At 35.3% G+C, this 16,469-nt stretch overlaps 1 protein-coding gene across 4 annotated transcripts in view; it reads right to left on the bottom strand.

Annotated features, from left to right (window-relative positions):
• Window positions 1–16,469, bottom strand: part of LOC117012155 (B-cell receptor-associated protein 29) — a 51,236-nt gene that overhangs the window by 30,312 nt on the left and 4,455 nt on the right. For all 4 annotated transcript variants that reach the window (XM_033088111.1, XM_033088108.1, XM_033088109.1 and 1 more), the window contains exons 3-5: window positions 15,901–16,001; window positions 4,944–5,094; window positions 3,695–3,830 (exon numbers count right to left, since the gene is read on the bottom strand). In XM_033088111.1, the coding sequence (XP_032944002.1) occupies window positions 3,695–3,830; window positions 4,944–5,094; window positions 15,901–16,001 (388 nt within the window). The remainder of the gene's footprint in view (window positions 1–3,694; window positions 3,831–4,943; window positions 5,095–15,900; window positions 16,002–16,469) is intronic.

Genomic DNA, 16,469 nt, shown 5'->3' with positions numbered 1-16,469 from the left:
TGTGAGGGTGGAGGTGGGAAGTGAAAAATCAAAGGGCCATCTCTGTGCTTGGAAAATTCTAATTTTCTTTGACTAGTTTCCAAATTACTTTTATTCCATTTACAATGATCTGCATATTTAAAAATCTATTCTGGCTTTAAAAACTTTTATTTTATGTTTCTAGCTTATCCTTCCTAGCAAGAAAAATTAAAATCTAAATAGTAAAATATGTGACTAAGATAAAAACACCATGGAGTAAAAATTTCATAATGCGTATGTCTGGACAGAAACCATCATTGTTAATAGAATTAAGAAGTTGACACCTTAAAGAAATTTTAAGGAATTTAAGTTACCAAGAAAGGCAAATTAACTGAAAAATAAAATACGTACACGCTGGCATGGGTTATTTGACTAAAGTGCAATAACTTGATAATGGCAGCTCCAACAGTCAGGTGAAAAAGCAACACAGGACAATTTTAAACAGACTGACAGAAAAGAATTTCTACTTCAGGGTGGTTCCTTTTCAAAATGTAATTTAGAAGATAAGAGGACTGAAGTACACACTACAACTGAAGGACCCTATACCTTCAAAATTAAAAAAAAAAATTAAAGAGCAGAATCAAGAAGAAAAATTTTTCCAAATCTCTATCAGTTTGCTGCCCACCTGAAGTTCAAAACAATCCTAGCTGTTACTTTACTGAGTTCAGTTCACACAGTCTCCCGTGATTACCCAAATTGGAAGGGAACCATTGATTGCAGGAATGTTTACACTGACTGCTTGAATTATTATGCCATTTACTTGAAAAAGTTGGATTTGTGTCGGTCTTGAAAATAACCTTTCATTACTGCACCTGTAAACTTGTCCAAATTTATTATGTGTAACTTGATTCTGGAGAAAGACCAAGAGCCCTGGAATCTGAAATTCAATAGCTACCAGCTACAATACTGCATGTGTTCGCTGTCCCACCCACCTTTTCCCACCTTGGTAAGTGAATGGAAAAAAAACTAGTAAGAAGTAAAGCTTCATCACTGTTGTTATTTAAAGCAACTAAAAGTTAACTGGTCATTCATAATTACTTCATTTCATTAACTGAATATCAGGACACAAAGGGGTCTCAGGCACCATCTGCTAGTCATTTTATAGGCTGGCCTAGGAGCGAATGGACAAAACAATGTGGTCCGATGAGTGTGGATTCAGAGTCGGACTGCTGGGATTCAAATCTTAGTTTCATCACTATTAGCTGAGTGATTTTGTGCAAGTCACATAACATTTTTGTGTCTCCATTTCCTCATGTATAAAATGCAGATAACAATAGTTATCCTCATGGGGTTGTTGCAAGAATTAAGAGTTAATGCTTTTCTGTGAAGCATTTGAAGTGATACCTGGCATATTGTTAGCTATTATTTGTAACCTGGAGGCCCAGAACATATGAGAGGACTTGCCCTAGATCACAATGCTAATTGTTGGTAGAATTGGCACTAGCACCCAAGTCTCTTGGATCTCAAGGTAATGTACTTTCCACTAGATAATGTGTCTCTGATAGAGAATGAAGAAGTGTTTTAGCAATTTTATCCTTCCTTAGCTAGCATTTCAAAACCTACATGAATGAAGTATCTTGAAACAGAAGTCATCTTTGATATTCTGACCCGTGGCCTTTATTGGTGTGTTAGCTGCACTTTGGGCACTGAAAGGCTTTATGTCCGCAGTGTGTACTGGCCTTTAGCGCAGCGTGTCTCTGCACCTCTGATGACGTGGGGCCACTGACTGGGTCACAGACATGCAGGAAGCAGGACAGCACGGAACCAAACGGAAGGAAAACAAAACGAGAAACTGTGCAGGGCCAAAGGATCAGTAGTGAAATAAACTGCCTTGCTACGGTAACTGGTTCTGAAAACAATTCCCAAGGAAAAAATCCAAACATGTTTTGAGGAAGGTGCTTATTTTGAAGAACAAGACTAATTTAAGTACATTAATTATGATTCATATGAGAAAAATAATAGTACCAAAACTTCATAAAAACACTTTCCGTTTTCTTAGAGCTGAAGAGTAGGAGGAAAACAACTAAACAATGAGAGGGGGAAAAAGCAGTGTTCTATCAGTAGTTACAACTCATTAATCTGATACAATGGGTATAATGTTAAGTCCAGACAGGTACATGGCAAGTCCACAGAGACACTCAACTTTGAGTTTAGCCACCATCTTAATCAAAGCTTGGAGGGTTTTGTTTTGTTTTTACCATTGTAAAATGAGATCAAGGAATAGAAAATGAAGCAAATAATATTAAAGTACAAAATGAGGCTGTGTTGTTGAAACGTTCCCCCCAAAAAGCAAAAATGACTTATTGCTTGCTTTTGAATTCAGAAATACCAACAGCTTAATTTCCCAGATCTATATTTAAAAGTAAATATATGTGACATCTGTGAATCAATGCCGTTTTGAAACAGAACAAAACAAAGTAAAAAATAACTGGTGCTTATTGTCTAAAAGTTTCCTTAAAAGATGCTGGTTATAATCCACCCAAAGAAACATTTTTGAATTCTGTTTCTATAAAAAGAGGTCTTTTTTTTCCTTTTTTTTCTTTTTTTACCTTTTTGTTGTAGTGAAAATAAGGCAGACATCATAAAAAAATAAATAAGGCTTTTGAATAGGAGACCATGGTACTATGGTACCAAGCACAAGTTTGTGAAATGAGTTTGTCTTATTTAATAGGTTTTAGAAAGCTTTATATTGTGCTTTGTAATAGCTAACTCATTTATAATTGATGAAAGGTGTTGCTCAGAGTTCTTCCTATAAAATGACTTGGATAAGAATTTGAATTCTTCACTGTTGGACTCACAATACTTTTTACATAAATATAACTTGGTGTAACATACGACTAAGACTGCATTTCATTAATTTATGATAAAAAAATAATATTGCATTACTTTAGGAATGCTTTCTTCAAGAAAATCTGTTTTGATTCTGAATAGTTCCATTGATTCTTTTTACTAAGAAGTAGAATTAGCAAAATTTATGGGGCTTAATATGAACTGAAGAGACTCAAGCTATGAGATCTGACTCCTAAATTTCAAACTTAAGAAAAAACAATCCAAAGTAATTTTGTATCTTTTATTTTTCTATTTGTTCTTCTTCTTATTTAATGGGTAAGAACATCAATACCTGATTCACACTCTCCCTGAATGGCAGGGGAAGGACAGCATAGGTGCTCAATGAAGGATTATCAACAGTGTCACCTAATTAAAGATTTTAAATATATGCAGTCATCAATCTACATCAACTACTTTCCTCTCCTTCCTAAATAACCATCATTTAAAAGAAAACAACACCATAAAAAAAAAAAGGACTTACAAAAATAATTTAACTGAAAAGGAAATGGAAATAAAGAGACTTATAAGGACTTGCTTCAGGTTATAAAGTAAAATTAATGGTAATAAAGGAATTAAAATTTACATTCCCAGAATACTGTTTTCTCCTAGAACCATAGGAAATAGGTCCAATGGCGTTAATCCATTATGGAGGGAAACTGTGAGAACAAACAAATCTAAAGGATAATAACTTTTGAAACAATCATTCTGTAGAACAATATTGCTATTTATGGTCACTTTCTGCTTATAAATTATGAAAATGCTCTTTTTTGATGGTGAAAAATAACATACCACCCCTTGGGAATTTCAATGACATTTGCACAAATTTTTAGAAAGAAAATTTAAATACCCGTCTTAGTTTTTCGTTCTCTTTCATGAATTTTTTGGCAGCGGCGTTAGTATTTTCTGCTTGAGTTTTAAGTACTCCTTTGTTTGACAGTTCTTTTGCCAGCTGAGTAATAAGGGTAACCAGACGTCTCAACACTCTAAGAAAATAAAAAAAAGTAACTTTAAAATAAATAGTCATTGTCAAACGACTCCCCTTTAGATATGGGTGTGGTGGAGAGATGATGTTTAGGGAGGACACATATATTTTCTTTTAAATCCAAGTCTTCCAGTCAAAACATGCCTGTGTCTCATTCATTTGGAATCTTTGTTAGAAGACTAGCATTTGGAATACAGATTCAATGGTAGTTACTAATTTAATTCCTTTCTTCGTAGAGGCCTCTAGCCAGGAGAAGCAGAAACAGAATTTCAGACACTGTAGCAGGACCACAGAGAATTCTTTCTCTGTTTTTTTGGCCTAGTTCAAAGTTTGCTATTTAAAGAACAATGTCTGAGGCCGCTCAAGCCTAAAAACTCATTCACATCTGTTCATGGGTAACTTCCATTGTTAGAGGTAGCAATTAATATCTTCAATTATTCATTCAACAGATATTTCCTCAGGAACTGCTAAGTGTTAAACACTGTGCTAGGCCCGAGGTACACAGCAGGAAACGACACAAAGTCCCTGCTCTCGAGAAGTTCAGGTGCTAATCAGGACAGCAAGCGTTAAAACAGTATTTAAGTACAATCGTGAATGATATTTGAAAGAAAAGTACATATATACTCTACGGGGAGTGTAAAGGGGAGACCTGCCTACTTTGGGGGAGTGATGGTCACAGAAAGCTTTCCAGAGAAAGGAGATGAAGGATGAGAAGAAGTTAGGGAAAGAGGGAAGGGAAGAGTGTTCTAGCAGCAGAAAGAGGTGTGAAGGCCCTGAAGTAGGAAGGAGCCAGGTACACAATAGGAATTCAAGAAATATTTGTTGCAAGAATGAATGAACAGTGAAGGTCAGTGGGGGTGGAAAGAGGTGCACCTGTCAGAACGGCATGAGACAAGGCTCTAGAGAGAAGTAGGGCTTTTGAACTTATCAAACCCACAAGCCATAATATTGCTTCTTATTTGAGAATATCGTCTGAGTTCTTTTATGAAGATGTTAGTATACTAAATAGCATAGAAAAAAATCAATAGTGTATGTAGACTAAAAAAAAGAGAAAGAGAAACATAAATTATGAATTGTGTGTGTGTGTGTGTGTGTGTGTGTGTGTTTTACTTACAGCCACAAAAATAATGAGAATCCAGAAATGTAAAGGTTTCTTTGTGACCTGAAAAGTTTCATCTGGGTGTGTTCATGGGCACCAGGCCGGCTGGGTGAGATCTGTTCAACGGCAGAAACGGAGGAATATTTCCGTACCTCTCTCACAGTATCTATCAGAGAAAAAGAGAAAACATTACTTTGGGCTTTTAAGAATATAAAATATTATTAAATGGGAAGCAGAATAACTGACCTAACTTTTAACTACGGGACTTTAGGTAGGGGCTCTCCTTTTGTCTTTTCCTCTACATACCTGGCAGGGGCCATGCTCAGAACAGATACTCTGTATGTGGATACTAGTGGTACACTGAATGTTACAGCATTTTTGGTTTTTCCTGTTCATCTAGGATTTATCACCATTGCACTGTCTCTCATCTCTAGCTACACTGCAAACTATTGCCCTGTACTTTCTACCTTGACAGAGTCACTAAATGTCAACCTACAACACGGTAATGTATAGGGCATATCCCATTACTGTCATTTCTGAGACTATCCTAATTCTCTTACTGTACTAGCATTTTATTACATTTACTATTACTTTAAGTTATTGAGATTTTAGAAATATTTAGTTAGACGGAAATTTCCACTGGCACATGCTTGTTAAACCTGTGGTGGCACATGCTCCCCCGACTGGCACGTGGATGGCACCTGCATCTGGAAATGTTCAGATAGCTGCTCTTTTGATGCTTGCAGTTCTGCTAAGTCTCAGATCCCAGGGAATCCTTTCTTTCCAGTGGAGAACAGAGTCAGATTATCAGCATCTATATTTAGTGCACTTAGTCACAACATTCTTGCAGGCCCTAGGGAAGGTATCTGCCTAGATGTCTCAGAGACCAGAGGAGATACAAGCCAAGTTACATTGCTCCTTTCACGTAGTTACTGCCATATAGGAAAGAGATTCCAGTTTGACTATTGAGGCCATTTTAACCACTATTTTATTTTGTGTTGCTTTTTAATAGCAGCTTTATTGAGATATTCACAAACCTTGATATTTACCCTTTTAAAATAATTACTCAGTGGTTTTCTGTATATTCACAAAGTTGAGCAACCAACACCACTGTCTAATTACAGAACATTTTCATCAACTCCAAAAGAAATCCATACCCATCGTTCCCTTCCCCTACCTCCTGGAAACCACCCATTTACTTTCTGCCTCTATGGATTTGTTTATTTTGGATATTTTATATAAATAGAATAATATACTATGTAGTCTTTTGTGACTGGCTTCCATCACTTAAGCAGGATGTTTTCTAGGTTCATCTATGTTGTAGCATGTATCAATACTTTGTTACTTTTTATGACTGAAAAGTATTCCATTATACAGATATACCACACTTATTTTATCCATTCATGAGCTAACAGACATTTGAAATTGTTTCTACTTTTTGAATATTATGAATATTCGTTCCCTAAAAGTCTTTTACAGATTTTTTTTTCCAAGTTGGAAATTTATAATGGACATTCATTGTACTTACGCCTGTTTAATCTGTTTTAATGTACAGTACTTTTTTAAAAAGACATTGACTAAAGTGCCAGGCCAATTGTTTTATAGAAAGTGCACACATTCTGGATTTGTCTGATTGTGGTACAGTCTAATTTATTTTTCTAACTCCTATATTCCCAGAAAACTAGACGTCTAGAAGTCAGGTATAGGCATAAAGACTTGATTGGATCAGGTTTAATATTTTTGGCAACAATCCATGTAATATTAGCATGACCCAAACTTTCTGATGCTAAATTTGATTACTTATCTAAGTTGGTGTATTAGTCATAGTTTCCAGAGAAACAAAACCAACAGGATGTGTTTGTGTGTGGTTGGGTGGGGGTGCGGGGGAATGGGAGTGGGGGGGGAGATACTTATTTATTTCAAGGAACTGGCTCACATGACTGCGATAATTTGTACACCATAAAAGGTGTGTTAAGTCCAAAATCTGCAGGGGTGGCTGCAGGCTGGAGACCCAGAAGAGTTAGCATTTGAGACCAAAAGTCATTTGCCGCCAGAATTTCTTCTTGCTCAGGAGAGGTCAGTCTTTGTTCTATTAAAACCTTGAACTGATCGGATGTGGCCCCCCCACATTATGGAGGCTCATCCGCTTTACTCCAAGTCCTCTTATTTAAATATTAATCTTACCCAAAAAACACCTTCACAGAAACACTCAGAATAATGTTTTACCAAATATCTGGGTATTGTGACCCAGCTAAGTTGACACATAAAATTTAACCATCACAGATGGTTAATCAGTGGACACCAGATTTCTCCTTTGTGATTCCCTTTGCAATTAGCAAGTAATTTATTTTTTTCCCTTTGGTCTTAAAATCTGATAGTGTGAGTTCCTCAACTTTGTTCTTTTTTATGATTATTATGGCTGTTACAAAAATCTTTGCTTTTCCATACAAATTTTAGAAGGAATTGTAGGTCAATTTATACAAAAATGCCAGTTAAGATTTTGACCGTGACTGTTAAATCTATAGATCATTTTTGGGAAAATAAACATTGTAATGATGTTGAGTTTTCTAAATGATAAAAATACCTTCATTTATTTCCAGCTTTTGGAATTTTTTCCAGTAATGTTTTTGTAGTTTTCAATTCTAAGGTTATTTTAGGCTTGCTGGTATACTCATAAAAGGAATTTTCAAAAATTTCATTTTCCAGTTGTTTACTGCTTATATTTAGTATAGAAATACAATTAATTTTTGTATAGACTTTGTATTTTGTGATGTCACTATATTAATTTCTTTGACACAGTAGCTTTCTTGTAGGTATTTCAGGACTTTGTATGTAAATAAGCATGTCATCTGCAAATAAGGACTGTTTAACTTCTTTATTTGCAATTTTTTATGCTTTCTATTTTTTTTTTTTTTGACTTATCAAGCTGGTCAGGATATCTATTACTTAAATAAAATAGTGAAAGCAAATATCCTTGTTTTGTTCCCAAAGTTATGGAGGAAACTTTCAATATTTAATCAAGGATAAAGCTAGCCTAGGTTGTTTTGTAGAATGAGGAAGTTTCCATCTATTCCTAATTTCCTAATCCTTTTGAAAAAATAATTTGATATTTGTATACTATATTGTGCAATGATCACCACAATAAGTCTAGTTAACATCATTACTATACAGTTACAGAATTTTTTTTTTGATGTGAATGTTTAGATCTACTTGCTTAGCAACTTTCAAATATACAATACAGTATTATTAACTATAGTCCCGATGCTGTACATTATAACTTATTTATTTTATAACTGGAAGTTTTGACTTCCTTCACCCCCTACTCCCCAAATTGGGCAACCACCAATTGTTTCTCTCTTTTTTAAAAAATTCCTTTTTTATGGCTGATTAATATTCCATTTCACACACACACACACACACACACACACACACACACACACATTTTCTTTATCCATTCATGTGTCCATGGACATTTATGCTGTTTCTATATCTTGACCAGTATAAGTAATATTGCAGTGAATATGGGGGTGCCTACTGTGTTTCCCCGAAAATGAGACCTAGCCGGACCATCAGCTCTAATGCGTCTTTTGGAGCAAAAATTAATATAAGACCTAGTCTTACATTACTATAAGACCGGGTCTTTATAATATAACATAATACAATACAATACAATACAATTAATATAATACCAGGTCTTATATTAATTTTTGCTCCAAAAGATGCATTAGAGCTGATGGTCCAGCTAGGTCTTATCTTCAGGGAAACACAGTAGTTTGAAATCAGATGGTGTGATGCCTCCAGCTTTGTTCTTTCTCAAGATAGCTTTGGCTATTTGGGGTCTTTTGTGGTTCCATATGAATTTCAGGATTGTTTGTTCTACTTCTGTAAAAAATGCCATTGGAATTTTGATAGGGAACATTACTTCTTGGCCTTTTGGCTAAGATCCAGTGTGGAATTTTGATAGGGATTGCACTGAATCTGCATATTGCCCTGAGCAGTCTGAACATTTTAACATTAGTAGTTCTTCCCATCCATGAGCACGGACTATCTTTCCATGTATTTGTGTCTTTAATTTCTGTCACCAATATCTTATCTTATAGTTTTCAGTGTACAGGCCTTTCATACCTTTGGTTGAATTTATTCCTATGTATTTATTGTTTTTGATGCAATTTTAAATGGGATTTTCTTAATTTCTATTTCTGATAGTTTGTTTTTATAGAATTGCAACAGTTTTCTATATATTCATGAATTCATTCATTAGTTCTAATAGTATTTTTGGTGAAGTCTTTAGGGTGTTTTATATCTGTACAGATAAAGTTTTCTGTATCATGTTATCTGCAATAGTGATAGTTTTACTTCTTCCTTTCCAATTTGGATGCCTTTTATTTCTTTTTTCTTGCTTAATTGTTCTGGCTCGGACTTCCAATACTGTGTTGAATAAAAATTGGTTTCCTTGTCTGATTTCTGATATTAGAGGAAAAGCTTTCAGCTTTTCACTGTTGAGTATGATGTTAGCCGGGGGCTTGTCATATATGGTCTTTATTATGTTGAGGTATGCTTCCTCTATACCAACTTTGTTTAGAGTATTTTTATTTTTTTTTTAGATTTTTACTGGGGAAGGGGAACAGGACTTTATTGGGGAACAGTGTGTACTTCCAGGACTATTTTCCAAGTCAAGTTGTTGTCCTTTCAATCTTAGTTGTGGAGGGTGCAGCTCAGCTCCAGGTCCAGTTGCCTTTGCTAGTTGCAGGGGGCGCAGCCCACCATCCCTTGCGGGAGTCGAACCGGCAACCTTGTGGTTGAGAGGATGCGCTCCAACCAACTAAGCCATTCTGGAGCTCAGCGGCAGCTCAGCTCAAGGTGCCGTGTTCAATCTTAGTTGCAGGGGGCAGAGCCCACCATCCCTTGCGGGACTCGAGGAATTGAACTAACAATCTTGTGGTTGAGAGCCCACTGGCTCATGTGGGAATCGAACCATCAGCCTTCGGAGTTAAGAGCATGGAGCTCTAACCGCCTGAGCCACCGGGCCGGCCCAGTTTAGAGTTTTTATCATAAATGGATGTTGAATTTTGTCAAATGCTTTTTCTGCCTCTATTGAGATCACCCTATGATTTTATTGCTAATCTTTTTTTAATCATTAATGAATATTCTTAAGATAGAAACTAACATCACTGATTTTAACGCTATCATCTTTTTCTAATAAACATTCAAAGCTGCAAATTTTCTTCTCTAAGCAGTGCTTTATTATCCTATAAATTTTGTTATAGTGTATTTTCATTATTATCCAGTTAAAAATATTTTCTCTTTTGACTTTGAGTTCTTCTTTGACCTATAGGTTATTGACAAGTGTCTTGTCTAATTCCTAAACATGTGGGATTCTTCCAGATATGTGTTACTGATTTCTCTTTTACATACTCTGCATGTCCTTTTGTAATTTATTGAGACTTATTTTATGGCCCAGAATATAGTGTATCTTGGTGAACAGAGTACAGTGTCTTCATGTGCCCTTGCCAAGATTATCTATATTCTGTTCTGTTGGGGAGACTTGATTGTTATACTTTTTAGGGCTGGTCTGCTTTGGTTTTAATTTTAGTTATAGTAAATTCCTAACTCCTGGGACATAATCTCTATTCCTAAGAAAAGCCTCCTGTGATTTTAGTGGAAAGGCTCAAGGTCTTTACCATGGCCCTTTACTTGGTGAGACTTGAAACTCTAAACTCTGTTTCTCCTTGGTGGGCGGCATCTAAAAATTCTACTCAGCTCTTTCAGCTTTCTAGCTCCTGCTTTCCACTGAGCTCCTCGGAATTTTCCTTACACATCCACAGTTCAAGATTCAGCCAAGGATTTGAGGGGAGTTTATATGCAGATTTTGGGATTCCCTTTCTGGGGCTGTCTCCTGTCTTGGATATCTCCCCTTAATATCCAGCCTCTCTGACCTCTGACACCTTTAGCCAGTAAGGCTATGGCTTTCTATTTTGCGTTCCATCTGACCATGACACATGAACTGAGAATTGACCTTAGAGGAAAGCTATATAAATGTGATCATCCTTCTTTCATTGTTTCGATTTCCCTCCAGCTTCCATTTGCTTTTGGTTGTTCTTGTAGGACTTCAAATACTTTTTTTCATATTTTACCTAGGGTTCATAATTATTATAACAGGTAGGTTAATCTAACACAAGCTATTCTGCCATCACCAAAACCAGAATTCCTAGACTTTTGAAAAATTATTTTAAAAAATTTATCAAAGTTAAATTCACGTAACACAAAACTAACCATTTTAAAGTGAACAATTCAGTGTTTAGCATAGTCACAATGTTATGTAACCACCATCTCTATCTACTCCCAGGCATGTCTGTCACTCCAAAATAAAACCCAAATAAGTCACTCCAAAATTTAAAAAAAATAATTTATTTTTTGACTTTATATTTGGCATTTTTATTACTGAAAATTTTAGTTTCTAATATCATTAACCTACTAATTCGCTTTATGCTGCAATATACAGGTTTTAAATCACTAACAATCAAACTATATGAAGTTTCAGATTTCTCTGCAATCATATTCGTTTTTACAATACCGTGTTTCCCCGAAAATAAGACCTATCCGGACAACCAGCTCTAATGCGTCTTTTGGAGCAAATATTAATATAAAACCTGGTATTATATATTATATTATATTATGTTATATTATGTTATATTTTATTGTATTATATTAATTATATAAGACCTAGTCTTATAGTAAAGTAAGATTGGGTCTTATATTAATTTTTGCTCCAAAAGACGCATTAGAGCTAATTGTCCAGCTAGGTCTTATTTTTGAGGAAACACGGTATATCTGACCAACGAGGTACAGTTAGAGTACTGCATTCAAGAGTTACTTATTCTGTCATATATTACCAATCTTATATAATATCCAGTTTACTTGTTCTCATTTATTTTCAATTCTAGAGTTAGCTTTTTTCAAGCTTCATAAAATTTGAATTATTTAAATTCTTGAACAGTTTAAGCAGCTTTTGTAATATCTATTTTTTTAAAGTGGTAGAATTTTTTTTGCAAAATTACTTGGTTTTATGCTTTTCTGAAGGGGCACAGATTTTTGATAACTTTCTACAATTCTACGAAAACTGGTCTACTTAAATTTTCTATGTCTACTAGGGTTCATTTGGTAAATTATATTTTTCAGCAAAATTACCCATTTCATTTATTTGTAGGTTTTCAAATTTGTTTGCATAGAGGTATATTAAGTAGTCTCTTAAATGATCTTTTTAAAATTTCCTTTGTCGTTACGGCTACTTCCCCTGTCATTTCGCAGGTAGCGTCAATAATATGTAAGAGCATTCCAAGCACTACAAAAAACAACGAAAAGAACAAACAAAATAGTATTTGTGAGGTATTCTGAGCAGGCCAGAGGAACCAAACAGTACTATGAAGGGTCGTTAGGCTTGTGATTCAGCTTCCTTCACAATGAAATGAGAGTAATACACCTGGATCCTTATGCAGAAATGCTGAAGATTAACCAATAAAGTCAAAGAAAATTATAAATGTAAATGGTCATACAAACCCACCCATAGAATAAGTCACCTGTATAATAACAAGGAGACTATTTCTGAAAAGTGGAATGGGGGCAACAATAAGTGTGATATGTAGTCAATTTTGTATAAACCATGTGGAGATAGTCTTTTTTTGGATCACTTGTGGAAACTTTCAAGTTCCTGGGATGCATTTCTACTGACGCTAAACATATTCCTGGGTTTCCTGCTTCCTTTCTATCTATTCCCACCCGTGTAAGCACACACAGATGCACATACACTTTTCAGTTAGTATTCGCTCTAGGAATATAAACACCTTGTAAAAATTACCTTTTTAAAGACAACCAACAAGAAAAATGAAATAAATTCCAAAGTACAATATAAATCAAGCTTGAGTAACCTATTAGTTTTACATTATTTACACCATCATTCTAGTGGATAAGAACACTGGACTATATGCTTTACATAGGTTACTGCATTTAAACCATCCAACACCTCAGTGAAGGAAATGTTATTACCCTATTCTGAGATGTAAACACTGAGGCTTAAAGGGTAAGTGTCTACCTGCCTGCCTTTACCATCCATGGTTATAGCTCCTGCATTAATCATTTATGATCTCTCCATTCTCTGGGAATTAGACTCTGTTCACAGATGTAGGCTCCAGCTAGCAGTCATGATTCTGCTTTACGACTCTGACCTCGGGCTTACCAGACAACGATGGGCTATCTAGTGCTAGCTGGTCTTATTTTTTCCCTTAGAATTGGAATTACATTGGAATTAGAATTCATCCTTGCATATACTTGTTGTTGTGGATGGAAAAGGGGCCACGTGTTAAACCTGACAAGCTCAGGAGACTGAAAATAACCACATAGGATGGCGTGAACATAAAAATTCCTAACTAAGGTGGGCCATGACAGGAAGTCACATCTTTGGCCTGTAGCTCCCTTGACAAAGGTCAAGCTTTACCTTAAGTGAGCCTGTCTGTCCTGTTTTTGCATCTAAGATAACATACCGTTGGAATGTCAGAGTAATCCTTTTTGCTGGACGCCCCCAGGGGGCACAACCCACCACACCACAGCAGGAAACTACAAAATCCCTCATTGTTATCTTGTTCCCCAAGTATCATCTCTCTATGTACTATAAAATGCTATTTACTATCCTGTACCCACCAATACAAAAGAAATATGTGTGTCTCCATTTTGCTTTTTATCCAATCCCAGAGATTCCCCGCCCCCCTTGCTTTCTCCCACCCCCTTAATCTACAACTAATGGATTTCATGTAACCCTCCTCCTTTGATTCTAATGTATAAAACAAGTTGCAAAATGGCCATTTTCCAGAGCATTTTCACAATCTGTTGAGACTCTGCTTCCCGGCAATTGTCATCAGTTTGGCTCAAATAAATTCTTGTAAATTTTCTCTTAGGCTGGATGTTTTTTCCTTGACAGAGTGATAACACTTGGCAGCTGTGTGGGGCCCATTTTCTGCTTTGGGAATACAGAGTCTGTGGAGATGAGGAAGAATGAAGAAGATGCAGGGAGAAATGCAGGGACATAAAAAGGACATTTCAGTTCCTAAGACTGGAATTTGGCTCCCTGGAATTTGGCTTCCTTCCTTCCCTGGGCTGCTCTGAAACAACCCCATATTTTATTATAAATTCCCCTTTCTTGCTCAAGTGAGCTCAAGTTGGTTTCTGATATAAATAACTAAAGAACCTTGACTAAAGTTCCCCTTCTTTCTATGGAAACGTGGCAGTTTTCAGTAGAAATTCTTGTGATAGTTTTAGAGTTCGAAGATCACAATACGTTTTAGAGCTAGTAAAATCTATAAAGATTATTTCCTTCTCTCCTTTTATTTTGCAAATGCATAAACTAAACTGGGAGTAAATGCCATTCCAAAGGTCATTTAGTTAGCTGTTGGCAAAATTGGGACCTGTTTTCCTTATTCTATACTCATTTAAGTGTTACTTCTTACACAGCTAGAGATTCAGTCAATAACATTAACAATATGTAATGTACCATGAGACAAATAATGACATTTTTAAAGGAGGCAGAAACCCATTCACACCTTGATACAATTACCTACTCATACCCACTCACACATGTTGGTCCCAGTTATAAAAAGAGAATTCCATTTCAGAGGTTGGTGTTATGGAATGAGAGAAACATTTTCTCACAAAACAGTGGAATGGACATGGTGGTATGGTTCTACCATGTCCTTTGTAAAACTTAACCCACAACACAACAACTCTGAGAGAATTCTGAAGGAAAATATACTCTGCCATGTGTATCAAAAGCTGAAGCGCCACTAAGTAGCTGGGTGATCAGACAATTAATTATCTAAGCTCTGCTATTTCTTCTAAAAAATATGATAATTATTTAGACTCATGGAATTCCTGGTTTAACAAGAACCATAAAGGTTTACTTCTAATTTTAAATTAACATACTTGTTGTCATGAAAATTTCAAACATCCTTCAAAACTAGTACAATAAAACCCGTATTTCCACCACCTAGATTCAATAATTGCTAACAGTTTCCCACAGTTGCTTTATCTGTTTCTAATCATTTGAAAATAAGTTGAAAATATCATGACACTTTACTTCTAAATATTTTAGCACGTAACTCCTAAGAATAAGGACATATTCCTATATAACAGGTGTTGGAAACTTTTTTTGTAAAGGGGCGGAGAGTGAATGTTTTAGGACATATGGTGTCTGCTGCAATTACTCCCCTCTGTAGCTGTCCATGGAAACACACATTGACAATACCTAAACAAATGGGCATGGTTATGTTCCAATAAAACTTTCATTTCAATAACTGGCATTTGGTCCGCAGGCTATAGTTATGCTATATAATAACAACACTGTTAGCACAACTAAGGTTAACAAAATTTCCTAATATTATCTAATAACCAGTCCATATTCAAATTTTTGCAGTAATCCCCAAATACTGTGTTGTAGTTGTTTTCTGACCAGGATCCAATCAAGATTCACACCCTGCATCTAAAACTCCTCTTGAGGGCCTAATGATTCCATTCCTTCATGCTTCCCTAACAGCTAAGCTTGCCTGCCTAGGACATTACTACAAAGGATTATATAACTGGTAACTGACAAGTGGGCTATGCATTGGTACATTTAAATCTTAAAACAATTTCAAAGAGGTTAAGAGCCACTGCACTCTGCTGAAATTTATGCTTCTGCATATATAATGGTAATATCTATCAACCATTTATCAAAATATCAATATCTGCTCTCTATATTATCAACGCACTAGAGAAAGTTAACTGTATATCAATAGCAACATCATGAATTCATTAATAAAACCAATGAATTCATTAATAAAAACTAGAGTAAGGTTATTCAAAGGAGGAAGCTACTACTCTAGTAATTAACTACAAACAGAACAATCTAGTAACCTAGTATTTACCAATCTAGTAAGTAAGTACTTACCTAGAAACAGAACAATCAATAGGACTATAATAGTAAGGAAAGCCTTGTTCCAGAAAGTTGCTATTTTACTCCAGATGTTAAGTGAAAAAATCTTTTGCCATCTGTAAAGCAATACAATTACATTAGGTACAAAAAAAATCAAAAGAATGTTTTGAAATACTTTACAAATAATGAATTAACATTTTGGTAATTGTGTAATGAGTAAAAAGAATTACAGAAATTTAATTTTTTATGTTATATCAGAGAATTACCAATTCATAAGAATGTCATGAAATAAGAACAACTTCTTTCAAATTTAATAATAACCTGACATTTGATTATTTTCTGCCTGGTGGGTTAAACATTCTACAGTGAAAATAACTTTTAAAGGAAAGATCCATGATCAAGACCTTACAAAGGAATTCTTGTAGTAAAATGTTACGTTGCTCATAGGAGCTATCACTTTGTAGCTTTTCCCTAATCAGGGTAATAACTGACAAATAACAAAGGTCGATTGGTCTAACAATTAGCAACATTTCAAGGGGTGGGGGGTCCAACTTTCTAAACTAGTTATTTTTATGTAGCACAAT

Source organism: Rhinolophus ferrumequinum, chromosome 20 (assembly GCF_004115265.2).
Source record: "Rhinolophus ferrumequinum isolate MPI-CBG mRhiFer1 chromosome 20, mRhiFer1_v1.p, whole genome shotgun sequence".
Lineage (NCBI taxonomy): Eukaryota > Metazoa > Chordata > Mammalia > Chiroptera > Rhinolophidae > Rhinolophus > Rhinolophus ferrumequinum.
The sequence above is the reverse complement of the archived record's forward strand: the minus strand, read 5'-3'. Positions and strand labels throughout refer to the sequence as shown.